This window comes from Phaseolus vulgaris, chromosome 9 (genome assembly GCF_000499845.2).
Source record: "Phaseolus vulgaris cultivar G19833 chromosome 9, P. vulgaris v2.0, whole genome shotgun sequence".
Lineage (NCBI taxonomy): Eukaryota > Viridiplantae > Streptophyta > Magnoliopsida > Fabales > Fabaceae > Phaseolus > Phaseolus vulgaris.
The window spans coordinates 26,637,797-26,665,674 of NC_023751.2; the positions used below are offsets into that span (position 1 = coordinate 26,637,797).

A 27,878-nucleotide genomic window follows, 5' to 3' on the forward strand; every position below is an offset into this window, starting at 1 on the left:
AATATTTTCTGAACAATCCTGAAAATCCTCTTTTTAGCCTGCCTCTCCGGATTGAACTTAATTGTACCAAAGAATTGTCATCACAAATCGGCTGATCATTATTCTGACTTAATTCTTTCATGAACAGTCTCTTTCATCCATGAATTCTCAACTGAATTTTGAATTTTCCATCCAGTTTTAACCTCCTTTTCCTCTTTCTTGAGTTTATCAATCCTGTTATCTTTGATTGCTAATCTTCTGCAATGTCTTTGAGCATGTCCTATGGTTTGACAGTGATCACAAAATACAGGCAATCCTTCCTTTTCCACTAGAATTTACTGGAGAAGCTACTCATTTAAGTCAAGATGAATTTGGTTGAGTGGATCAATAAATTTAATTTTGGAAATGAAGACAATGAACATAATAATGTTTTCTGAAAACCATACAGGCCCATGTGGTGATTAGTTTAGTGAAAATACTGCACAAGGAATTAGTTACAATTTTGTGTTTTGAAGAGTAATGAAAAATAGTAGGTTAAAATTTGTTTTTCTGCATTTACATTTTCTAGGACCTGAAAAGTAGGAGGTTTAATATGATAACTTATTCGTAGTTTGTCTTATGGTTTAGTGTTTTTTTTTCTCTTCATCTTTTATACCTGCTGGATTATTCCATATAATGCAGTGCTGCTGTTAAGAACCCAAACTGTAATTGTTTTTACTCATATCACTCCTTTTACTTGATTTTTACTATTTTACCCTATCCCTTTGTTTTTGACTTTTATACATGGTTGTGTTGTTTCAGGAAAATTAATGTTTCATTTTGTTCAAAATTAAGCCAATACTTGCAACTGATGCTTGACAATGCTGTAAGAATTATTCAAGAAGACATCGACCTCCAGGTTTTTAGCTGCTTAGGTTGTGATCCTACTTGTGATGATACGAGTCCTCTTGTTTCTTCCGTGCATTGTTTTCTTTCATCTCCTATATGTATCGAATTGAGGGATCAAAATTTGATGGACTTTGCCCCATTTGGTCAGTTAATCCATTCTGTAGAGAGACTATTGAAAGCTTTTGTTAATCTATATGAAAGTTATTCTCAGCATCTGATGTACCTTCAGTCTGATTCCATCACACAAGATATAGCTGCTACTGATAATATTCAAAGTTCTTTTCCAAATGACAGAAGTATAAGCAGGATTATGGACATGGAATTGGATGTTAATGATGATTCTAGAGAGGTTGATACTTTACCTGTTGGGAAAAAAATAGGCAGTGATGATTCATCTTCTGCAGAGAAAAGGAAAATGGGCATGATATCCCTTATTTCCAGTTTTTTCTCTGCTTCTCTACTTACCTGGGATATCCTCTTTAAGTTAATGGAGAAAGAAAATGATCATAAGGTAGGCTTTCCATACAGTAATAACCCAATAGTGTTCATGAATTTACTGGTACAGTAATAGTATTAATATTTTCTTTCTGATTGAATAGTTTATTTATTTATTTTATTTTGCTTCTTTTCAAAATTCAGGTGCGTGGAAAAATATTGTATCATCTCTGTCAACATCCTCTCTGGTCTTCTTCCGGACAATTTATTGATTTGGTATGAAAATAATCAAGTATAAATTTCTTTAAACTATATCAAATTAAACAAAAAACATAACCTCTACTTTCCTTGTGCTCTTTCTGTAGGTGAATGTAATGAATGATATCATTATTGAGCAAGTTGGACTCCGGCTTGCTTGTGATTCTGTATTGCTTTCTGCTCATACTTTGCTAACTAACTTATCTGCCCTGGATGCTGTTGGTAAGGAAAAATGTGGCTTGTATTTAACGGAAGTGGAAACTAAACAGGTGCTTCTTAATTTTAATGCTTTTGGATTTTAGTCTGGATTGGTTTTTAGGGACCACAAGTCTATTCATTTTCTTTAATCAATTATACAAAATAAATATGAATTGCAAAAGAGAATTTTAGTTATAAGATTGGTAATAGTAGCTAGATAGTAGACGGGCACCTTCCTAAACCACTATAGCGGGATAGTGGCAGTAGGATGAGTGGTATTTCATCTTAAGTATGTACTTGAGGGAGTGCATGAGAAAAAGAGTTTTAGAGATCTTAACTTGGGTCTCTCTGCCATATATGTATGTATGTATGAATGTATTTATATAAGGATCAATGGTTTACAACGGAAGCTTAGGAAAAAAGAAAAAAAATATACTAGAGTTTATCCCTAGCATTCTAGGTTACAAGAAGATACAACTCAAAAAAAAAAAAAAACTTTTTTACAGAAAATAATATAAACTATTCTAATACTCCTACCCTAGATGGAGCATACAAATTGTATGTTTCGAGCTAATTGAATTTGAGGGTCCTCTTAAGGATTTTGTCAAAATGTCTTTAAGTTGATCATTGGAGCCAACAAACTCAGTTCAAATTTCCTTTGACAACAACTTTTCTCTAACAAAATGACAATCATTTTCTGTGTTTTGTTCTTTTATGAAACACTAGATTATAATTGATTTGACATCAAAGGTTACAAAACAATCTAATAATTTAGTTAATTGACCTAAAGAGATAAGGTTAAAGGGGCTTGCAAGATTTAATAGAAAAATGGAAACTTAGCTAACTTGTTGAGAAACAACTTTGGATCCATTTTCTAAGGTTGAGTTGGGCAAATTTTGGAGAAGAGAAGAGACAAATGAGGTATTACCAAAAATATGATCACAAGCACCTGAGTCTATTATCCATGGACTTTGACTTTATATGGATTGTGAGATGCAGAAGGTTGACAGATTAGGAATTATGGAAAATTGTGCTTTGGTGCTTGATTTTAACCTCAAATATTCTTGATATTCTTCGTCTTAGAAATTTGGTTAGCTGTTTGAATCATGGAGATATTTACTATCTTGTTAGGAAAACCATGCAAAGAGCAACACTTTTCCTTAGTGTATGACTCATTCTTTTACAGTAAGAGCATTGAGTACGTCTTCGACCACCACACCCTCCTCTATTGTCATGACCTCCCCTTCCACGAGTAGATAACTTGAGATAAATAAAAAGAGATGATATTATTTTAGAGATCTAAATTCCCCTCTCTTAAGTTTTCATGCTTGTAGTAACAGTGTAGTTCATAGATACAATTAGGAGAGGGAAGAGTAAAAATCAAGAAAAGTCATATCTAGAGTACTAGGTAAAGAGACAGCTACAACACAAGACAACTTTTCAATAAGCCTATTTAAGACTTATTCTAACACTCCCCCTCTAGTTGGATCATACAAATTGTATGTACTGAGCTTGGAACATATAATTTCAATTTGAGGCGCTCTCAAGGATTTTGTAAACAGATCTTCAAGTTGATCATTGATTTCGACAAACTCTATACAGATGTCCTTCGACAACAACTTTTCCCAAATGAAGTTATCGTCAATTTTGATGTGTTTATCCATTTTTGGGACTTTTCAATTGTTGGCTGAAAAATTCTGCAAGTTGACACTGGCTGAAGTATGACAACAATTAAATGGTGAAGTATAACAGAGAACAGTTAAAAGGTGTTGTATGACAGAGAAATAGGTAGAATAGGGAGAACTTTTTGAAAATTGGAAATTGAGTTTTTGTGAAATCTGAAGAGGGTCTAAAGCCTAATGTGTGTATGTGTATGTATTTGATTTTCAGACTTCAATACAGACATATCTCTTTATTATGTGGTAACTGGCTTTTTCTATTACCACATTATTGTCTTTACATTGTGATAATGGAGCCTTATACTTTTGTTACTCTAGCCTACTTCTCTTTTCATTCCAGACTTAATATCTTCATAAACAGGGTTTTTGGTTAGAAAAGTAATGAAAGAAATTCGAAATTTTTTGTGCAAACTGACATGGCAATTGATTTGTTTTTGCAGTGCTTTCTTTCTCTAGGAAATGTTGTGCTTAAACTCTCGGAGGTTGATCTTGATTGGTTTGGACGGGTGAAGCTTATTGATTCCATTTGCAATCTTGTTTTACTCGATCCTCAAATTGGTCAGGTGACTTTTAGATTTTTCCTGACTAGAATTTCCATGGTTCTACTGGGCCTACTGGACATCGATATAGTCTTAATTGCATGATAGAGAGAATAAACGTAATGAATAAATAGATATGGACAGAGGGTGGAGTGGAAAATATTTGCTGTGCCATGCTACCCTATGGATTTTTTAAAGGCATTTCTCTTACCATGTTGAGGGAGTGGATAGCTTTGCTTCCATGATATTTTCTCTCTCTGATTTTCTTTTTCCTTTAAGGAAGATCCTTTACCATCCTAATCTTGTAACACTTTGTGGATGAGACCTTTTGTGAAATGCTGTTTCTTTCTAGGTCTGTATCTCTCATTTAGTTTGCTGATAACTTTTGGAACTGGCTTTATTTCTTTCGACTTCAATGATTCCATTACTTCTGTTTTTACAGACTATGATAGAACGATTACTTTTTATGCTTAAAGATATGGACTATCGAGTTCGATTATTCTTAGCAAGGAGGATTGGCGTTCTTTTCCAGACATGGGATGGTCATGAAGAGCTTTTTCAGGACATTTGGTGGGTTGCACTTTAAGTGCCCCAAGCAGTTTAACTGTCGATGATATCAGTCATTTTGAATAAAATGTCTTCCTTTGCAAATGGCTTTTGGGAAGTTTTGGTTATTGGTTTTTTTCTATTAGTTAAAATCTATGTGTTTTCATGTGAGCATAGGTTGTAGTCAGTCATTAAACCTTCAAGGTTTAAGGAGATTCATTGTATCATTTTTTTGGTGGTTCTTGCAGTGTGAATTTTGGTGTTCAGATGGTTGTCTATTCCAAAGGAAAAGTCATCCATGCAAAGGAGGTGCTAGCTGCTGGTCCTCAGCCTCAACCTATAATGGAAACTGTTGTGATTACTCTGATGCATCTTGCTTTACACAGTGAGAAAATTGAGTTAGAGGTAAACTATTGATTATGGATTTGGTTTTTATTTTCTTTTATTGTTATGTACCCTCTGTGCCTGGGAAATGTTTTTCTGATGTATGATACAAAATGTTCTGGATTTCCTTTTATATAGCTATATTTGGATATACATTGATATGGATTATACAGAGCCCGTTGAGTATTTGGTGACCCTTGATACTATTATGCAGGCTGTTTTCATGATATGTGTGGTTTCGGCCATTGATCCTTGTCACAGGTAAAAATAATTTTACTTACCATTTTAAAGCTTTTACTGTAGCTTCTTATGTTGTGCAGTTTCTTTTAGGGAATTAGTCAGTGCAGTGCTCGACAACCTTTCTAGAGAGCTTCAGTATATGACTAGAGTGAAGGTAATTAAGGCTATGCTATGACTCTTGTTGAGATTGTAGTTACCTATGCTCTGCCTCTATGTCTGCAGCTTGGTATTTTTAAAATGTGCTTAAGATCCAAAGGCTTTTTTGCACAAAAGACAATTTATTGTTACGAACAAATTAGGTTGTAGTATTTTTCATGAACAAATTTTTTAGATGAATATAGCATATAGGGGACAAAAGGTATGTGCTCTAAAATGGTAAAGGAGAAAAGAAGTATAAATAAATAATCAAGGATGAAAGCATTGTCATGAGCTAAACACAAATGAGAAACCATAAATGAACATAATGTGGATGTGCATTCTTGAATTCCTAGAGTATAACAAAGATTTCCTTTAATTAATATTTAATGATTGGTTTGTTGGCATGATATGATAGGATAAGAGAATAACATGATAAGCTAATGACATGATAGGATAACAGCAGGATAAGTTATAATCTTATCGTATATAGTGCTTGATGCACAAAAGGTAACAAACTAAGTAATATGCCATGATATAAATTATGTTAAAATGATAAATTTTCTTTACAATTACATATATTTTTATAAAGGTTGACTTTTAATTTATATTTTACAAATTATGAAAATTATAAAAAAACATAAGTTTAACTATACCATACAAAATTGTATTTATTTATATAGCTTTTTTTATATAATAATTTTTTTATATAAGATTTTAAAATTCTAATTAATATTTTAATAATAGTTATTTAATTTTAATATTTTAATATATCTGTTATGAGATATAAGATAATATGTTAAATAAAAGTTATTGTATGTATTATTATATACATTACATTCTCATATATATATATATATATATCTATTAAATATTAGTATTAGGAAAATTATATTTTATTTATACAGTTGCTTTTTCTTAAAATTATGAACAAATTATATGTTTTCTTAAATATGATTCATATACTTTTCTTGAAAAGTATTTGAATAATTTTTTTTAATAATTTATTTACCATTATAATTTAAATTTAGGTGTCAGTGTTATATATATAATGAGAGTAAGAAATTTTATCCTATCATGTTGAACTTAATCCATATCCTCCTTTAGGATTAGATATACATCAAAGTGACCGGATAATATAAGTGATTAGATGGTGCTATCATATCATGTTGGTGCAACAAACAACTAATGGTTATCCTATCATATCCTACTTGCCAAATGGTGCTATAATCTGATTCAGTTTCTATCAGTGTAATATAACCTTAGTTGACTTGCATTATAGCTACATTCTAGCTTCTGTTTTCTCTTAAAGCTGGGTATGCGAAAGCCTTGTTATATAGATGGGATACCACATTCTAGTTTTGATACTGGTTTTTCAAGAAACTATTATGTTATGCTTTCAAAGATTAAAAACCTTATGAATTGTTTTCTTTGAATTCAAATTTCTTTTATGCAGTACATAGAAGAGCTTTTGGGATCAATTCTCTTTTGTTGGGTAGCATGCGGCGTAAGCTTAGCTGCACTTGTTGAGGTAATATATGAGGTGATGTGCAAGGTATACCTTGTTTTTTTTATTTATGTACAATGTCACAAAGGCTGTTAGTGGAAAAGGCCGAATGTGTCACCTATATATATAGGTATATAACATCAACAAGGTAATATATTCTTCTTAGGTCTAGTCCATAAATTTTTTACTAAATCTTGAATGAGTTTGTTGGAGATCCCATATTGACCAGAAATATGACTAAATTATAGTATATAAGTGGGTGCAAACCTCATCTTACAATTCATTTTGTAAGGTTGAGTTGGGTTTAAAGTACATTTTCTAAGAGGTGAAGTACTAGGACTTGAACTCTGGAAGAAAATAAGTAATTATTTTATTGATAAGAATCACATCAATTACATTCTCATCATCCTTAATGTAATAATCAAAACCTTTAAAAAAGGAAATAAAAATATGTTGAAATAAATAGGAAGATTTTGAAGATATTTTTTCTTCATTATTATGGAGGTTTTGAGAATATTTTTTATCCTAATTGGCCACTCTATCAACTAGAAATCAAGAATGCCTTCCTAAGTGGTGAACTAGAAGAAGCGCATATGAAAATTACCTCGTGACTTGAACCATCCAGAACCTGAAGATGGTTTGTAGGCTCCAAAAATCTCCCATTGGCCATAACCAATCTTTGACAACGTGGTTTCATAGATTGACTCGAGTTGTCATGGATGACAGGTTCAACTAATGTCAATCAAATCACACTATTTTTGTCACACACTTCGTGGAAGGGAACCTTGTACATTGTTTATGTTGCTGATATCATTATCTCAAGTAATTATTATGATCGAATCTAGCATCTCGAGGGACTTTTGACCAAAGAATTCAAAGTCAAGGACTTGGGTTGGCACCAATAATTTCTAAGGATGGAAGTTGCTCGGACAAAGAATGGTATTTATCTATCAGAAAGGACTTTAAGAAACCGACATACTTGTGTGGGAAGCAGGTAATACTCCCATAGAATTGGAAAGGAGAGGTGAAGAAGAAATTCCACCAGCTCATAAAAATAGATATCAAGCCTAGTTGGGAAGCTAATCTACCTAACTCACTAGGCCCAACAGTGGGTTTGCTTTGAGTTTGGCTAGTCGTTATACATCTAATCCAACTGAGGCCCACGTGAAAACAATGAGCAAAATTTTGCAATACCTGAAAGGTAAATTAGGTCGAGACATGCATTGAAGTCTATACTGTCTCGATTTGGGTAGGATGCCGCTCTGATAAGAAATGAACTACATGCTACTGCTCCTTTGTGTGGGGAAACTTTGTGATTGGAGAAGCAGGAAGCAAGCTCTGGTGAAAAGGAGTAGTGAAGAAGCTGAATTTAGAGTTATGGCTCAAGGTATCTGTGAAGAAATCAGACTTAAGAGGATGCTGGATGAAATCAAAATCCCTATCAATTGCACTAGGATGATTTTATGTCACAATAAAGTTGCTATAATCATTGCAAAGAATCCAGTCCACCATGATAGGACAAAACATATGGAGATTGATCAACACTTCATTAAAGAAAAAATTGTCCATGGTATTATAAGTGTTGACCATGTTCCACCATGCAGACAAACATTAATCTTCCTGACAAAGGCTTTTCCAAGGAACATATATGAAAAAACTAGATCCAATATGGTATAGACATCTACCACCCAAATTGAGGGATAGTGTTAAAGATCAGAACATATTAATTGAAATCTGTTGGAGATCAGTACATAATAATCAGAATCATCCAATTCTGATTTGTATAACCTATAATAGGATTTAATGTTAATAAGATCAGTTTTATTTCCTTATTTAGGTACAACATTTATATGGACAATTGTTTCCCTGATTTTCAGGGATAGATTAGTAAACTTGTTTATTCCCCAGTATTCTATTTATACCTCTTTTATATTTTTCCGAAATCAGAAAATATACATCATACTTTCCACTTGAAGATATTTTTTCCTAATTGTTATGAAGATATTGAAAACATTTTTTATCCTAATGATCTTCTATTGACAACGCTAGATTATACCTTGTTTTTGCTTTATGTATTATGTCGCGTAGCCTGTCAATTGAAAAGGAAGTTTGTGCTACCTACATAAGAACATGAACAAGCTTAGTGTTATATTTTAAATTCGATTTTATTATAAAAAATAAAAGGATATTGATTGGCTTTATGTTATCAATATAACACTTACATAAGCCTTACCTACCCATCACCAAATTTTTTTTAGCTTTTAGGCAAGTTGGTTGTTGAAATAATATTAGAGTCTCTATGATTCAATGGTCATGAGTTTTATGGTTGCCATCCTTGTTATTGAAGTAAACAAATAGTCAAATTCAGTATCTGATAATGTCATTGGTGGGTGGTATTCATGATTTATGTTGTGTACTGGAGATCCCACATCAACTAGAAAAATGAACAAATTATAGTATGATGATTTGGTGCAAACCTCACCTTATAAGCCGATTTATGTAAGGTTGAGTTAGGCTTAAGTGTATTTTCTAATAGAGACAAAAGCCTTAAGAGATGAAAAGGTAAATTGTATCTCAGGAAAACTAACTATAAATGAAGAGTATTTAGCAGTTTATATCTGACTAAGAATGCTAACTAAGTCAACTAACTCTAACTAACTGAGTAACTATTTGAGTCTAACTAAAAGTTATGTAACAGCTAAACTTATTTACATTACAAAATGTATCAAGAGTATAAACTATGGTAATAGTTAGTGATAAAAATATTGAATGTCATCTAAAAGTTCAAATTTTTGAATATAATAAATATTAAATAATAGTGATGCACTGGCTGGTGGTTTTGTACCAAGTATTGCTGGAATTTGCTGTTGGAGATGGTGGAGGTCGCACCATGAAAAGAAGGATGGATGTGTTTCTCAGTGTGATTGTGTTCGCTGAGGGGAGAAGGGTGTATTGGAATATTTAGGGTTTTACCATCTTGTGAACGTGGTGGGGGCTTTACAACTTTGTTCTCCTCCAAATACCCTAATACAACACTGCTTGGAGCAGACACACTGCACAACTATTCACTTGATTTTCCCCACTTGCCTTACTACTCACCAAAGCCACAACCACCTCTACTAGTCACTGTTGTAAACCCACCAACAGCACCAGCCCCCCCATCCACCACCTTCCTTCATAGGGTAATTTTGTTGTTTATTTATTTATTTATGGTTTATAATACTATTCATTAGACTATTGGGTACGAGGCAAATGCTGGATAGAATAAGAGCTTACGTGACAAGTATGATCATATCATTTATGATTTTGATCCTCCTCTCTAATTGTATCATAACAATCAAACACAGCCTGAACAGGAATGTTACTTGAATATGTGTTGCGCTTGTTCTTCTTGTGCTGTGTCATGTTCTGATTTATTTCTTGCCAAGCATAGTTTTTTCCACCCTCCTTATTTGTTCCCTGAATTGAGATAAGTTTCTTGTAGATAAACTCTGCAAATCTAAAATTCGATTTCTATGTTTTTATTGTGATAATGGTATTCTTTTGCTGTACTCTGTTAAAAATTTCTTTGGCATAAATAAAAAAAGTTTGCTTTGCAGACAAGGCACCTTTTCTTACCTGATGTAGATCCTGGTTATTTCCTCCAATATTGTTGCCCATGGCTACTTCCTGCTCTTCTTATCAATGAAAACAGTTCTGATCTCAATTGGGTTTCCAAGGTATGAGCAGTTTCTCTTAGGGATGATATCTTTGATACTATTAGTGAAGCTTCTATCGTTTAAAAAATATTAAGATGCTATTGCCATGGAATATGATTTAGTAGTTGTGCTGCCTCATTTATTGTATGTCAGGATACTGACATTCTAGTAATTGTTTATAGGTTTGTTTGGAGGAAATTTCTTCGCAATTTCTTCTAATAGAAAAAAATAAGGAAAAGTGAAATTAGCATCATTAACTATAATTAACTTATGCATGAGTTAAAATCAGGTTTTGCTGAAGATAATCAACATCATTAACTACAAATTAGCTTATCCATGGGTTAATTTTAGCTTATGGAGAAGCTAATTTCATTTTTTCTCCTAGTAGTACAAATGAAGAAATTTCTCGAAACTGCCACTATTCTTGTTTATTCTGGATCTGACAGAATTCTTTTATGCAGGTCACTTGTCAACCTTTGACAGTTCTTATAAAAAACCACTTCACTTCCATATTTTCAATTTCCATGGCTTTGCACTGCAGTAAGAAACCAGGATCAGAGAAGGGAACAGTAGTGCTTCAGAGTTCCATTTTGCATTTTGCTCAGATAACTGAGAAAGAACGGGACAAGCTCATAAAGAGACACATGGTATGCTTGACTGCACTGTAGGGCTTTTGTTTTAAAGAAAATATTCTTTGCGTTTGATTATGTGTTGACTACAAATCAATCTTCGTCCATTTTGAAGTTCCTCTCAGTAGCTTTTTTATTTTACTGAATTTTGACATGAAAACTGGTATGTGGTGTCCCAAATAAACCATGGAAAACATTGTCCTACCTTTGGTATAGTATTTAGAGGAAACTATTTTCTTTATTATTTATTACAAGTCATCAAATGATAGAAAAGTGACTTCTTTACAAATCTACCTATAGATTTTTTTATAAAAAGTGTAGGTTTTTAATATTCAGATTAAAATATCTTTTCCATGAAAATTTCCATACATCAAAATTTTTCAGGAATAGTTTCTACTAACATGTTTTTTTTTTCTGCTATTTTCCTTGAAAACTTTTAGGCCCTTAATTTTGTTCTTACCTTCAGTTCAATCACATGCACTTTGCCATCATATATGTGCAGTGTTGCAATTAAGATACCAGCTGTTGACATGTGCAGTAGTAATTTTTTTCTAAATCTTTTTTAACTGAAGTTGTTTAAGGATACATTTCTTCGCTATTTAATATTATATTCTTGAACTTTGTCTGTCTAGGTCTCTATTGTCAGCTGTATTTTATCTTTGTGCTCTTGTTCATCGAACGCCATAGCCCCTTATTTTTCAAGGGATATAGTGTCTCTTGAAATTCAAACAATTGTTGATGGATTTTTGGACTCGTGAGTTTTCTTTTATTCCTTGGTGTTTATCTTCTGTTCCAATTTGAGTTTGTTCTTAAAATGAAATATATAATTGTTGAGATGTAGGGATGATAATCATGCAAGTGCTTCTGTTGTTGACAAGATCAACATTTTTCGCCCAGATAGGGTTTTCATGGTAATTTTTTGACATAAAACTCGACAACCATTTTGTTATCCTTTTCCCTGCTTACCATTTTCTTTGTTTTCCAATTGTTTCTAATAAATTCAACACTTTTGGAATTGGAAGTTTTTGGTAGAAGTTCATTATAAAATTGCAGCAGCAGCTCATTACAGGCACAAGTGCCACCGGTTGGCAGGAATTGAGGTGCTTATGAGTACTCTTGGTCAGAGAGCTGCTGTTTTAAGCACTTCCAAGTAAGTTCTATGGCCTGAAATTTATCTATGGCTTTTAAATTACATTGTACTCAAAATCTAGTGTACCTGTAGTGTTGGTGGGTTTGATATTTGACCTTGGTATTGATCATTTACTTACATGTTGAGTAAATGTAGTTACCTTCTCAACTTGATTGGGTCATTGATTGATTGTCGTCCTTTACAAGACCAATGTTGTCGAATACTCAGTGCATTGTTGCTACATCTTAAAAGGAATATATCTACAGATGTGACCGTTATGCTTGGAGAACAGCTCCAGGTATACTCTTTTTCAATTTGCACTGTTTTTCCAGTCTTGTTTTTCATTTTTGCACTGTTTTCAAATATTCTTCTTCCCTATTTAAACTTATGTTCTGTAGAACGTGTTCTATCCAGTTTCTTGTTTCGAAGTTGGTGGCATGCTGCATTCCTTCTAAAACCAAAGTATTGTGTGATACCACTGTATCACAAGCTTTATCTCTGCTCCATATGTTAACCGTGGACTCTGATTCATCTATGTATGATTATGTTAAAGTGAGTATCTGAAATTCAACTGGTATCTGTGGTATTAAGGATATGGTCTATTACAACTTTGGAGATATATGAAAATAATTTCTTATAGGAATTGGAGCCATTCCCTGAACTAAAATTATTGGATGAGATAAGGAAGTTCCACAAAGAATTATGCCACACTTATTCTATACGTGACCACTTAATGAAGGTAAATAAATATCATTTTCCATTGCATTTTTATGGCAGTACGACATGAAGTTTAAAGCTAATTTTTTCTTGTTATCTGGTACTTTGTTATTTTCAGTTTGTGAAGAAGTCTTGCTACCTTCCACCAAGGTTGCTTTTATCAAGGTTGCTTCCTTTTCCAACATACATTCCTATGCTATTATCTTCCTAGTTTTCAATGATTATGGCCTTAGATATCTTCTTTCTTTTAAATATAATTAAAAAAAGTATTGGTTGCAAAGGAGTATTCTTATTTCAGATATAACGGGTTGAACCCTTTATATGTTTCTTATCTATAAATACATAACTCTATTTGTTCTTTATAACGGTGCGTCTGAGTCCTTTTTTGACGGGGATTACCAATGTGGGGATCACCTTGTCGTTCTTGTTTTGAATATGCCTTTTTCATCCTGATCAAAGTTCGTTTCCTTTTTGTATGGCCTTTCTATTGCCACTGTGTAATCCATCCATCTTCACTAATTATGTCAATGTTCATCTATCTATTGATAAATTGGATGGAACTTATTATGATATTTGGGCATTAAAATTAAACCATGGGTTAAGAGTTAGGACTATTTTGATCATCTTACCCATAGTGTGATCATTATTGTTGAAAATGAAGTTTGCCATTGGTTGAAAATTGATGTTCAATTATGCATTGTCCTCATGTCTACTATTCACTCATCTTTAAAACAAATATTTCGTGCTTATTAGTCATGTTCAGAAGTTTGGGATCAGGCCAAATTATTGTACACCATTGGTACTCAACATTTTTATTGTGTTTGTCAAAATCTCCTTAATGTTGTCTTGATGGTACAATGACTGAATATCTGGGTAACGTTCATGCTCTTCACAATTTCAACGAGTTATTGCCTTTTGTCTCTATTACTTCTTAAGAACTCGGACAAAGGTCAAAGTTCTTCATGTTATTGGCTTTACGTGGGCTTCCTGATGTTATTCACATATCCATGATCAGATTTTCGGATCCCTAGTTGGGCCTAATTTTACTTCCACTTATTTCACCCTTTTGCGTGAGCCAAGTAAGCCAACCACTGATACACCTGCTTCCGCTACTGACTCTTCTACTTTGGTATCTTACGTGATGATCGCAATCGCTCTCGCAAGTCATGTAAGGGTGTCACAAGTGTGAACATTATCACAAGCTAGGCCACAAAATGGAGTGTTGTTATGTCTTACATGGTTGCCCTCCTTGATCAGCTGCCGTTGCCCTAATTTTTTTGCCAATTGTCTACTCTAGGCCCTACTTCAAGTGATTCCTCAGGACAACTTGTTTTCAATAAATTTCTCGAATTGTATGAAGATCGTCAAAACTCTAGGTCCACTGCTTTTGTTTCACACACAAGTACATCTTTTGCTGGCCTCACTCACTACAATTTTCTTGGCCCATAGGTTCATGATTCAAGTGCCACAAATCACATTACTGGTGACAAAATCTATTGTTTCCTTCTTTGTCTACTTCTGGTTATTTACCTGCCATTATAATGGCCAATGGTTCTAGGGTCTCATCACATGGTGGTGATACTATTCATCTTCTTTCTTCTTTTTCTATTGATAATGTTTGTTATGTCCTTGTGTCTATATTTATCTTATTATCCATTAGTCGTCTCACCTGTTCCCTTGATTGTATTATTTCTTTTATCAAAGGTTTTTTTTTTTCTATACAAGACTTGAGTCCGGGACAAATAATTGGCACTGGTTGTGAGTACAATTTAGAATTTCATTATTTTGAAATGTTTATTGATGATTATTGAAGATGTACTTCGTTATTTTTAATTAAAAATCGTTTTGAGTTGTTTTTTAAATTACAATCCTTTTACAACGCAATTAAAAATCAATTTGTAGTTTCTATTCGAATCTTATGCAGTGATAATGCCCGTTAGTATCTTTCTCATTGGTTTCAAAATTTTATGGCTTCGCGTGACATTCTTCCTCAAACATCATGTGGTTATATACCTCAACAAACATCTTGTTGAAACAACTCGCCCAATTTTAATCCACGGTAAGATTCCTCAATGTTTTTAGGGTGATATTGTTTGTAGTGCGTGTTATATAATTAACTGCATGCCATCCTTGGTTCTAGATAAGAAAATTCTTCACTCTATTTCATTTGCTGATGAAGCTCTCCATCCCTTATCTCCTAAAGTCTTTGGATCCACATGTTTTGTTCACAATTTTAGTCTTAGTCTTTGAAATTATTGCTCTATAGAATAGTGGAACTTGAGAGCTTGTTCCTTTACCTTCTGGGAAACATGTTGCTTGTAGGTGAATTTTTGCTATCAAAGTTGGTTCTAATAGTACTGTTGATCGTCTCATGGCTAAAGGTTATATACAAATTATTGAGTTGGACTATGGTGACACTTATTCTCCATTGGCAAAGATTGTCTATGTTCGCTTATGCCCAACCATAGTTGTCCTTCAACAACGACCTCTTTATCAATTGGATCTCAAAAATGTTTTTTCGTGACGAAGATCATTTAGTTTTTTACCATCACTCGAGTTTTAGGTGTACATATCTAGTAATATTAGTGGAAAGAAATAGATGAAATATATTTCTGAGATATCTTACAAATGTGATTACAGTCTCTATTTATAGACTGTTTTACAACCTAATTAAAGAAAGAAATAATAGGCAATGAAAGCCAGAAATAATGAGTGTTTAAAGCTGTACAAATCAAATAAAATCAAATCACTAACAAATCTGTCCTAATAAATATAAAATGGAATCTGCACTTAATTATAACATAATTCTCCTAATTATGCAACACTCCCCCTCAAGTTGGTGAATGTATATCTATCATTCCCAACTTGCAAGTAAGATCTTCGAATTGTTTTATGGGAAGTCCCTTTGTAAACATATCTGCCAATTGGAGTCTTGAAGGGATGTAGTCAGTGGCTATAAGACCATCATCCAACTTCTCTTTAATAAAGTGTCGGTCTATCTTTACGTGCTTTGTTCGATCATGTTGAACCGGATTGTGTGCAATACTGATAGCGGACTTATTATCACATGCCAAACCCATAGGAGCTTCATATTTTATTTTTAGGTCATCAAGTATGATCTTCATCCATAAGAGTTCACACACCCCTTGAGCCATGGCTCTAAATTCTGCCTCTGCACTTGATCTTGCAACTACATTTTGCTTCTTGCTCCTCCATGTTACCAGATTTCCACCCAAGAACATGCAGTAGCCTGTGGTGGATCTCCTATCAACAATCGATCCTGCATAGTCAGCATCAGTATATACTTTCATAGATAAGTTTTCCCCCTTTTTGAATAGCAATCCTTTTCCTGGAGAGGCTTTTAAGTACTGAATAATTTTATCTACTGCCTGCAAGTGTCTTTCTCTTGGATCATGCATAAATTGACTAACCACACTAACTGCATAGGCTATATCTGGCCTAGTGTGTGAAAGATAAATGAGTTTTCCCACAAGTCTTTGATATTGTGTCTTCTCCACTTTTGGGTTTTCCTCATCATTCCCAATCCTATGATTTTGCTCTATTGGTACTCCAGTGGGCTTACAACCCAACTTACCAATCTCTTTGAGAAGATCAAGGATGTATTTCCTTTGAGAAATAAAGATGCCCTGTCTCGAGTAAGCAACCTCTATCCCAAGGAAGTACTTCAGCTTCCCAAGATCCTTCATTTCAAATTGAGCAGCTAGTCTCTCCCTCAAATTTTGTTTTTCAATCTCATCATCACCTGTAATAATCATATCATCTACATAGACCAAAAGTAGAGTGAGTTTACCATTCTGAGAATGTTTTATAAACAGAGTATGGTCACCTTGGCTTTGTCGGTACCCCAAAGATACCATAGCTTGAGTAAACCTTCCAAACCAAGCACGAGGTGATTGCTTAAGACCATATAGGGCCTTCTTAAGTCTGCACGCCTTATTCCCTTCATTAACAATACCATAACCAGGTGGAATCTCCATGTATACTTCTTCCTCCAAGCTTCCATGCAAGAAGGCATTTTTAACATCAAATTGATGCATTGCCCAACCAAAGTGTGCTGCCAGGGAGAGAATAATCCTGACGGTATTCATTTTTGCCACTGGAGCAAAAGTCTCCTCATAATCGATCCCATAGGTTTGAGTGTACCCTTTTGCAACCAACCTTGCTTTATACCGATCCAGTGTGCCATCAGACTTATACTTAACTGTGTATATCCACCTACAACCCACTGCTTTCTTATCTTTTGGTCTCTCTACAATCTCCCAAGTCTCATTCCTTTCTAACGCGCTCATTTCTTCATTCATGGCTCGAATCCAGTTCTCATCTTTTAAGGCTTCTTGTACCGATGAAGGGATTTTGATAGAATCAATAGCTGAAAGAAAACTCTGGTGCTGCATAGAAAGTTTTTCTGTAGACACAAATTGGGATATAGGATATTTGGCACAAGATCTTTTTTCTTTTCTCAAGGCAATAGGTAAATCATTTAGGTTAGGTTCAAAAGCAGTATTTAAGGTGTCCTCAAGAGTCTCACTGGTATGAGTTCTTACCTCCGGTTCAGACAATTGAAGTTGCTGTTCGACCAGGACGGGTTCTTGTTGCCTTCGCTGATATTGTTTTCCAAAATATTTGTCTTCATTATTCTTCTCTGGTAATGATGTTGGTGCAGGGTCTTTGTCATCCTCCCTAAGAACGAAATCCTGCAACAAAGGAAAAGGTGGCAACTCAAGGTCCTCAGCTTCTTGAATACTCTCCCCCTGAAGCTGAGAACTAGGAAAGAAAGACTCTGTTTCATGGAAGGTGACATCTTTGGAAATATACACTTTACGACTTTGAGGATGATAACATTTGTATCCCTTTTTGTTGGGGGCATAACCTATGAAGACACATTTGATGGCACGAGGATCTAACTTACCTCGATAAGGACTATGAACATGGACAAAAGCAGGACAACCAAAGACACGATTCTGAAGACTATTCAACATGGGAATAGAAGGATAGAATGTGGTCATAACCTGAATAGGAGTAACACCCTCTAGAACCCGAGAGGGTAATCTATTAATCAAATAAGTGGCAGTCAGGACTGCTTCCCCCCAGTAAGATCTAGGAACAGATGTTTGGAAAAGTAAAGCTCGAGTAACCTCAAGGAGATGACGATTTTTCCTTTCAGCAACCCCATTTTGTTGAGGAGTCTCCACACAGGTTAATTCATGAACAACTCCATTTTCCTCAAGGAACTTGGAAAGGTTTTGGTTCACATATTCTCTTCCATTATCAGAACGCAATCTCTTAATTGGACTTTCAAATTGTGTTTGAATCATTCTGTAAAACTTTACAAACAAGTGAAAAACTTCAGACTTATCTTTCATGAGGAATATCCAAGTAACCCGAGTACAATCATCAATAAATGAAACAAACCATTTTGCACCCGAGATATTAGGAATAGATGAAGGTCCCCATACATCTGAATGAATAAGATCAAAAGGTTTAGAACTTTTATTACCATTGGGAGGAAAAGTTGTCCGATGGTGTTTAGCAAACTGACAAACATCACAATGAAATGACTCAGCAAACACTTTTGTAAATAAAACAGGAAATAAGGACTTTAGGGTACTAAATGGAGGATGACCAAGACGTCTGTGTTGAAGCCATATCTGAGAGGATGACCAAGATTCACGACCTTGCTGAAGATTAGAAGTGTGTGCCTGTAGTCTAGCATCCTTTTTACTTTCTTCATGCTGTAAATAATATAACCCGCCCTGCTCTTTAGCAATTCCAATAGTCTTCCCCGTGGCAAGATCCTGAAAAACACAATGGGAAGGGAAAAATACCACTGCACAATTTAAATCTTGGGTAATCTTTTGAATAGACAAGAGGTTATTGGATAGTTTGGGAACATGAAGCACATTTTTTAAAGGAAATGAAGGTTGAAGGTGAATGTTACCACGACCATTAATGGGGGTAGTGGAACCATTAGCAACAGTAATATATGGCTTACCGGATAAAGTAGTGTAGGATGAAAAAAAAGAGGAATGAGGTGTCATATGATCAGTAGCACCAGAGTCTATAATCCAGATATTTTCAGTACTAGAAGCATTAAAGGATAAAAAACTAGAACTCTTACCACTCATAGTAAAGGAACAATAGCTAGATGGCTTACTAAGGGAGTCCATGAGAGTTCAAAACCAACTTTTTTCAGATTGGCAAAATTTGATCCTGTTCACGCACACACAAAAAAATCTGCCGGAAAAATTTTCCGGTGGCGGTTTCCGGCGGCCGGCGGCGGTTTCCGCGCGAGTAGTGACAGTTCCGGCGAGCGGTGCAGTTTCCGGCGAGCGACGGAAATGGTGGTCGGTGGTGGTGGTCGGCGGTGGTCAATGGCGGTGGCAGTAACGGTCAATGGTGCAAGGTGGTGGTGGTGGTCAATGGAGAAAGGATAAGGAAAATAGAAAGTTGCAGCAATGAAGGCTGTCCAAAAAAAAAATAATTGCAGCAATAAAGGCTGTCAAGGAAAATGATTACAGCAATGACGGCTGTCAAGGAAAATGATTACAGCAATGAAGGCTAAAAAAATTGCGGAAGCAGAGTCTCCTAGATCAGGAGCTCTGATACCAAGTGGAAAGAAATAGATGAAATATATTTCTGAGATATCTTACAAATGTGATTACAGTCTCTATTTATAGACTGTTTTACAACCTAATTAAAGAAAGAAATAATAGGCAATGAAAGCCAGAAATAATGAGTGTTTAAAGCTGTACAAATCAAATAAAATCAAATCACTAACAAATCTGTCCTAATAAATATAAAATGGAATCTGCACTTAATTATAACATAATTCTCCTAATTATGCAACAATATTTGTTTATGATATTATGCTTACAGATTTATCGGAAAAAGTTTATATGGAGCAACCTTTAGGTTTTGTTTCTGAGGAGGAGTCTTCTGGGTTGGTATGTCACTTTTGCATATCTTTATATGGCCTCAAGCAATCCCTAGAGTTTGGTTTGGAAAATTTTGTAATGTTGTTCAACTATTTAGTATGACTTATAGTAAGGTAGATCATTTACTTTTTTACTGTCACTCGAGTACTAGGTGGGTCTATCTAGAAATATCTATTGATGACATTGTTCCTAACAGGAAATGATCATCATGGCGTCTCACAAGTAAAACAAATCTTTGGTCACCACTTTTAGACCAAAGATCTTGGCAAACTCAGATATTTTTTGGGGATTGAGGTAGCACAATCCAACAATGGTATTGTTATCTTTCAAAGGAACTTTGCATTGGATATTTTTGGAGGAAACTAATTAACGAGTCTAGAATCTGTTGACACACCTATGGATTCCAATGTCAAACACCTTCAAATCAGGGGGAGCCTCTCTCAGATACTACGAAGTACAAAAGATTAGTTGAAAAATCAAAGGCTTAGTTACCTTTTTAGTTCCTATATTGAGGACCAAAAGTCAATTTAGTTTCGAGATTATTAAAAAGTTCAATATGGTCCCAAATTTTCTTAAAACAGTTTAATGTGGTTCATTATGTTAGATTGCTCTCATTAAAACAGATTTACCTCAACAATTGAACCAATGAACATTGATTAATGTGTTGTTACCATGTTGAATTGTTTGGAAAAAGTTGGGACCAAGTTGAACTTTTTAAGAAAAGTTGGGGCAACATTGAACTTTTTAAAATTTGGAGGATGTAATGGATATTTAGTACTCTGAGTCATTAAGACATTTCCTTTCCAGTCAGTGTGGTGAGTCAATTTCTTAATTCCTCATGTGTAGATCATTGCAATGCAATCATTTGTATATTGAAGTACATTAAATGTTGTCCTAGAAAAGGTTTTCTATATGGTCACAATTATCTATATTAATGTTGTCTGTTATTTAGATTGTGATTGAGTAGGATCTCATTCTGATAGAATTTCCATTGCTGGAGCTTGTCTCTCCATTGATGATAACTTAATCTATTAGAAGAGCAAAAAACAAATTGACTACTTCTATGCTTATTTGGTTTCAACAATTAATGATAGAATTGCAATTGGAGAGGTCACTCAAATGACACTTATATGTGACAATCAACTCTTCATAATAGCTAAGATCCCGTCTTTGATGAAAGAACCAAACATATTGAGATAGATTGTCATTTTATTCGAAAAAAAAATTCTATCTGGATACATCAAGACTAAGTTTGTTAATTTGAATAATCAATTAGCATATGTTTTCACTATATCTTTATGGGGACCTAGAATTGATTATATTTGTAACAAGCTTGGTACATGTGATTTATATGCACCGACTTGAGGGAAGCGTTAGATGTAACAGGCTTAGCCCATACATTTTGTTTGTTTCTTATTTGTAAATACATAACCCTATTTGTTCTTTATACTCAAGGGATTGATCTCTTTTTATTTTATTTTAACATTTATAATACTTTGTACTATATGTTCATGAGTTTGTCTAGCAAGAGAGACAATTATTTACCATGTATTTGAATATATTGATTGAAATATTAAATGGTCAGCATTATTGAATATATTTATCATGTATTTGAAATATTGCTGGAAAGTTTCCGTGATTCTTCATTCCTGAATCGGTTTTTTCTCAGTCTCCAGGCATTGCATAAGAAGTTATTGAATGTAGAAACCCTTCAAAGAGGAGGCAAGGTAGAAGGTTTTTCTAAAGACATATATTGGCAGGGTGATCAAGAAATTGTGCATGCAGTCTGGAAACTTGTTCACATGTGTGGTTCTAATGATGCAAATGAAGTTCGGGAATTGGTTTCAGATTTCATTTCCAGGGTAATGATTTTATTAGTTTTAGATTTTTCTGATTATATGCAGTTACACTTTTTCTCACTTTTGGAAATTTGGTTCCTTTGTTCTTCCTGTGTTGCTATAGGTTGGCACTGGAGACCCATACTCTGTCGTATTCCATCTTCATGACAAAACTAGTCTTATTAGTGTTGGTAAATCTATTGATACCAGTAGTGCGATAGAAATCAGTTCTGACATGGATGCATGCTTATCTGAAGAACATTTGGTTGTCCTTATGAAAATCCTCATGAAATATCTGATGGATGATTCTGTGAAAATTGTTGATATGGCATCACAAACCCTTCGTGTAAGTCTTCTAAATCGCAATAGTCTTCTAATCAAACTTAATATATGGCACTTTTAAAAAATAATTAAGGTGGTTAATATGTTATCTTTCTTCATTTTCTATCTAAATAATTTCATTTGGTTGGATTTGTAGGGAATACTTTCAACTAAAAGAGGCCAATGTGCTTTACAGTCATTCGATTCATATCAGAGGTCTCTGATTGAGGTAATATTTAAATCCGAGAAGCAAATAATATTTTTATTCTTTTGATAAATTTCATTTTAAAATATGTTAATTGGACTTTGATGTATTTTTTAATATTAGTGTTGAAAGATTGGTGACATGAGAATCATATGTTAGTACATGAGAATCCGTAGAGAAAATCGAGAAAGAGGAATGCAAAAAACAAGAGGACCAAAATGTAACAGTTCATATTTGAAACCATAGACATTGAGAAGAAATATAATTAATTTCAATCATATACCTAACACTTTCTCTCAAACTAGACCATATGTGTCATATGACACAAGCTTGTTACAAATGCCATAAAAAACAGACCCTTTGAGATAATTTGTAAGACAAAAGCCATACTTGTGTTGTAGAGCCATACTTTTAAATCATATATTTAACTCTATCCCTCAAGCCAGAACATATCTATATGAGTTAAACTTGTTAAAAGTGGTTGGAGGGTATGATGATAGAGACCAAAAATGGGAAGATGACACAATTGGGCTGCTTAAAAGAAAAAAGTGCTTAGAAGACACAACAAATGATGAAAACGATTAGAGGACACATTAGCTTTTGGAAAGCAAAAAAGCTTAAAGAGCATAATAGCTGGTGGGAAGAAAAAATGGTTAAGATGGCATGACAACTATTGAGGAGCAAAATATGGCCATCACATAGTATGTCGATGCTAATGGTGGCAGTGATCGGCCAAAAAAAGACTCGTTGGAAAAACTAGAAACTTTTTGGGAAATTTTGGTGAACATTAATGATGTTTGGTAAAAGCTCGATGAAAAGAGAATCTGCTTGGAAAATTGTTGGCAATAAAATAATACTCATTGGAAAACATTGATACTAAACAACACTCGTGGGTTGTGTTCACACGTTTATTTAAATGAAAATAAGAATTCTGAATCATTTGTATACAATCTATAATCTTGACTATGTTAGCTCTGTAATCGATACCAATCATCTACAATTTGATACCTTTGGATACCATATATGGAAGTTATGAAATAAAAAAGTGAGGGGACCTAAAGAAATTCTGCTAGGAAAACCTAAACTGTGGGAGCCCACATCCATCTCTACAATAATCATAGCAAGTGCAAGGTGCCGAATTCCAGTTTCATCATTACCAACAATGACAATGTGATCATCATAAACAATAAGATAAAGGCACTTGCTAGAAGGAGAATGAGGGAAGAAGACAAAATGATAAGACTCATGCTCAAGGAAATTGTTTAAAACCATAGAGACTGATTAAGCTTACAAACAAGATGAGAAATACCAAAAGTAGTAAAAGTAAAGGGTTGATCCATATAAACCTCTTCCTACAATGTATCATGCAGGAGGACATTTTTCATATCCAGCTAATGAAGTTACAAATGATGAATAGTTCTCATAGCCGGAAAGAGAAAGATAGAATTTATTTTGGCGACAACGAAGAAAGCATCCCCATAGTTTAGACCAAGCAAGCTTTTAGGTCCAAATTTTAACTCAACCTTATAAAACTGGCTTATAAGGTAAGGTTTGCACCCACTTATAAACTAAGAAATGTCCTAATTTTTAGTCGATGTAGGATCTCCAACACACTCCCTTCACGCCGAGGCTACCAAGTGGTGTGTGGGACTATATATTATGAGTGGTCTGATAATGGCTAAATAGCGGGCGGCCTAATAAGCCCAACAAACACTCGTTAGGATAGACTTTAAATGACTATGATACCATATTAATTTGTGGAATTTTAAGCCTAACTCAATCTTATAAAACCGGCTTATAAGGTGAGGTTTGCACTCACTTATAAACTATGAAATGTCTTAATCTCTAGTCAATGTGGAATCTCCAACAGAACCCAATTACAACCTATAATTTTCTTGCCAGGAGATATAAAGGAACATGTTCCCGAGTGCCACTATAATGTAAAGCTACTATCTCCTCTATCATTGCCTACTACCATCTGTGATCAACCTTCATTACTTTGTAGTCTTAGGAATAGACTCAGATTCCAAAGAAGAAACAAAGGAGAAATAAGATGGAGACAAATGATCAAATACCTTTTCATATTGTAATTGGAAGTTCAAGTGCAGGATGCATGGGTGGAGTGTGACATCCAAAATTTATAATGTAATAATTTCTAGACAATGTATTGGAGTTATATTAGTTATCAACATTATATTTATAAGTAATTAATTTTTATAATAGTGATAATATTAATAATAAAGTATAAATTTCAAAATAATATTAATAATAATAAAAAGTAATAAATAATGAAGGATTAATCTCAAAATAATAATGATGAAAATAAAGTGTATATATATATGTATATATATAGAAATTTATATAACATAAATACATATATATATATATGTTTATCTCTTAAACACGTTAAAGGGATAAGGTACTTGTCTCTTAAGGAAGTGATAAGCCGTGCAGTAAATGAAATTTACTGTTCTATCCGGTACATCTAATGCAGAACATTGAATGTGGGGTATAAAAGGAGATGTGTTTAGGTCATATTAGGGTGATTATTAAATTATGATATTTATTTAGATAACTGAATAAAAAATGAAAATAAATATATAGAAAATAAAAGTATTCTTCAATTTGATTTTGAATTTTATTCATTATGTTTAAAAACTACTGTTTTAATGATTTTGTATTTGATAATGAAATACATAATTAAATAAAAAATTATGTTGAAATTTTATACTATGAATGGAATAAATTAAAATTAAATGACCAAATTTTTGTCCCAATTTCTATGCTTTGCATGGTGGTCATGCTAGTTTTTTTACAAAATCTAATTAATAATATAAAAGAGCTGGCGTCTTAAAAGCTTGGGTTGCTAAGAAACTTAGATCACATAGTGATGGCCAATAGACCTGTAAAAATACATGGATAAGTATAGATGCGGCACACATTCCTTTGGTTTGATGTTTAGGTTTAAACTGTAAGTTGGGCAGAATTGCAAGCATGTGATGCAATGTTTATCCTTGGAACTAGTTTTTCTTGTTATGAATTTTATTGTCTTCTAATGCAGGTTCATTCCAAAGGTGTCAATATTGAACTTGTGGAAAATCTCCTTTTGGACCTAGATAGGAAGTCAAAAGGTATATTGGTTGACGTGTGCACCATGTTATTGTGAATTCCCGTAAAACTGATCTGGTCAGAGTTAATATTTCTGGGTCATTATTAATCTAATAGTTTAATTAGACATTGTGGTAGGATTGATTCTTATAATCTTTTGCCTTTCATTGATTTTTATTCCAACGTTGATATTCTGGCTTTAAATGATGGAAGATGTTTTGCCATGTCATTGACTGTGCGAGGTTGAGTCTTTGAGATTTAGTTCTTTCCAAACTTATGAAGATTGAGAAGTGCTAAATGGTTTCCAAACATTGCTTCTTATTAGTAGTGGGGCAAGCCACAACTTTCTCTCCAAGGTGAATTTCTGGGGTAACCAATCACTTCAACCAAAGGTTTTTGGGGTCAGTTTTAGGGCAGCAGTAAATGCTTCTCTTTCTTCCTAGGCATGTTTAATGGCCAGTGATCTGATTGAGAGAATTAAGTTACAAATACAGGCCGTTTTTGGGGGGTTGATCTTATACTTGGCCTGGAATGGTTGGATACATTAAGGTAAACAAGGTCTTATACTTAAACCTCACTAAAAGCTCATACTTTCAATGTGGGACTCGTGTCCCATACCTTGCAATTGGATCCTAACATTGAATCTAGGCTAGTAGATATTCTAAAAAAGTAGTCTAAGTAGCAATTTAGAAACATTAATTTCAGACGAGGTATTAATATTGGGTACTTCGAAATCAAAATCAGAGTTCACACCTCCACCCGGTACTTGAAATTTCTTTCTTTGAAGGAATTCATGCTAAAGCTTATAAGTAACATTTAGTCAGTGCGTTTTCTCTCATTCTGACCTCAATATTTCTTTCTGACATTTTTCTGTTTTTATTGTTACTAGCCATTTCTTTATAACTAAAATATTAACTATTTTTGTGTTAATCTTTAATTTTTTCAGCTGAAGCAATTTCATTGGAGAAGTCCACTGTTTGGGTGACAGATGGTAAAACTTTTGAAATGTGGATTTGCCCATTGGTGTATTCACTTATTGTTTACTGCAGTGATGTGATACTAAGGTATTGTGAACTTATCTAATTACTTAATTGTGACAGTTCAAGGGTCATTAGTTGTTATCATTATCTACTAGCAGACCTTTATCAGGTTTCTTTTTTTCTTCTTTTTTCACCTCTCATTTTCATAGCCTATTTTAATTCCAGACTTTGTCAAGATATTATAATGTTTAAAGGCGAAGTGGCCGAGTTTCTTCTGCCAAGTATTTTTGTCAATATCACTACAAGGAAGGATCTGGAGATCGATCTTCACAAATTGATCTGTCTGCAGGTTGTATTCTAAAGATGTACTGCACCTCCTCCCTTTCTTATTTTTATAGTGCTTATTTAGTCATTTAATTTTGTTATATGACAGATCGTACTACCACCTAGATTGTTGGATTAAAGTTAATAAGCTTGTTATTTAAGTTGTTGTGAATATATGTACTTTTGACATGAAGTTCAACTACATTTTGTCTTTTGCATATTAAGTTAATGTGTCGAATTTTGCAGTTGACGGAGCATATATTTACAGAGTCAAATAAGTTGATGAAATCCATTCAAGTGGTTTTGAATTGTCTTAATGAACTTCGTATTCGTTATGTCATGCAAAGATCTTCATTTATACCGTCGAAGCGTGAAGTTTCTAAGGTGAATGTAATTCAACTGTCCTATTTTAAATATATTTTGACTCTTTTTTTGTATGTTTGTAAACACTTCAAATAGGGAAATTATGAGGTTTAAGTGAGAAGTTTGCTTTGAGAGAAAGAATATTACAAAATACAAAAAAAACATCATTTTAAGTTATATTTTGAATAAATACAATCATAACCGAGGGGAAAAATATTATTGAAAGTTTCAAATATATCTTTTAATATATATTTTGCTCCGAAAATAAAAGTTATCTACTGGAAAATGCCCTAAAATCTTCCATTAGATCTGTAAGGATTATAAACATTGTAAAAGGATTTGGTCTTCTCATCTTAGTAATTATGGCAATGTGTGCAACTGATAGTAAGGGATACTCTCCCGTATTAGCCATTATTAGGACTTTGAATGATTAGCCATTAAACACAAAAGTTGAAATTTCAAATAAACTCTATGGTGTCATAGAGCTAGGTTTTCCTTTTTCCTGTATATTTCTCTTTTTTTCCTAGTGCATTGTTCAGATTGAATTGTTCATGCATCACTACTTAGATAGTCTTATGTTTATATTTTGGTTTCCTTATGTTTGTAAACACTTTAAGGTATCTTTTCCTCTTCAAAACCGCAAAACTGTGGCATGCTCTTTGTAAAAGAGAGACAAACTCGTTTGTAAAATCACTTTGAAGATTGAATGGAATTTTGCTTGTCAGTTCAATTTGAATGTCTTGAGAGTTCCTTACTCTTGTTTTGGTTCTTATCATGCAAAGCTTTTTTGAGTGGCGAATTTCCATGCACTCTATCATATCA

The 27,878-nt window shown here is 33.8% G+C and overlaps 1 protein-coding gene across 5 annotated transcripts in view; it reads left to right on the forward strand.

Annotated features, from left to right (window-relative positions):
- LOC137822699 (serine/threonine-protein kinase ATM) overlaps positions 1-27,878 on the forward strand; it is a 68,613-nt gene that overhangs the window by 17,827 nt on the left and 22,908 nt on the right. For all 5 annotated transcript variants that reach the window (XR_011082962.1, XR_011082961.1, XM_068627644.1 and 2 more), the window contains exons 21-45: positions 781-1,378; positions 1,507-1,578; positions 1,668-1,829; positions 3,878-4,000; positions 4,419-4,546; positions 4,771-4,927; positions 5,121-5,167; positions 5,237-5,300; positions 6,738-6,812; positions 10,388-10,507; positions 10,948-11,133; positions 11,748-11,869; positions 11,957-12,026; positions 12,138-12,265; positions 12,401-12,542; positions 12,659-12,796; positions 12,885-12,983; positions 13,080-13,126; positions 21,587-21,779; positions 21,880-22,101; positions 22,234-22,305; positions 25,343-25,412; positions 26,336-26,453; positions 26,595-26,718; positions 26,940-27,077. Coding sequence is in view for 3 of the 5 variants with exons in the window: in XM_068627644.1 (XP_068483745.1) it covers positions 781-1,378; positions 1,507-1,578; positions 1,668-1,829; positions 3,878-4,000; positions 4,419-4,546; positions 4,771-4,927; positions 5,121-5,167; positions 5,237-5,300; positions 6,738-6,812; positions 10,388-10,507; positions 10,948-11,133; positions 11,748-11,869; positions 11,957-12,026; positions 12,138-12,265; positions 12,401-12,542; positions 12,659-12,796; positions 12,885-12,983; positions 13,080-13,126; positions 21,587-21,779; positions 21,880-22,101; positions 22,234-22,305; positions 25,343-25,412; positions 26,336-26,453; positions 26,595-26,718; positions 26,940-27,077 (3,415 nt within the window). In the remaining 2 variants the exon portion in view is untranslated. The remainder of the gene's footprint in view (positions 1-780; positions 1,379-1,506; positions 1,579-1,667; positions 1,830-3,877; positions 4,001-4,418; positions 4,547-4,770; positions 4,928-5,120; positions 5,168-5,236; positions 5,301-6,737; positions 6,813-10,387; positions 10,508-10,947; positions 11,134-11,747; positions 11,870-11,956; positions 12,027-12,137; positions 12,266-12,400; positions 12,543-12,658; positions 12,797-12,884; positions 12,984-13,079; positions 13,127-21,586; positions 21,780-21,879; positions 22,102-22,233; positions 22,306-25,342; positions 25,413-26,335; positions 26,454-26,594; positions 26,719-26,939; positions 27,078-27,878) is intronic.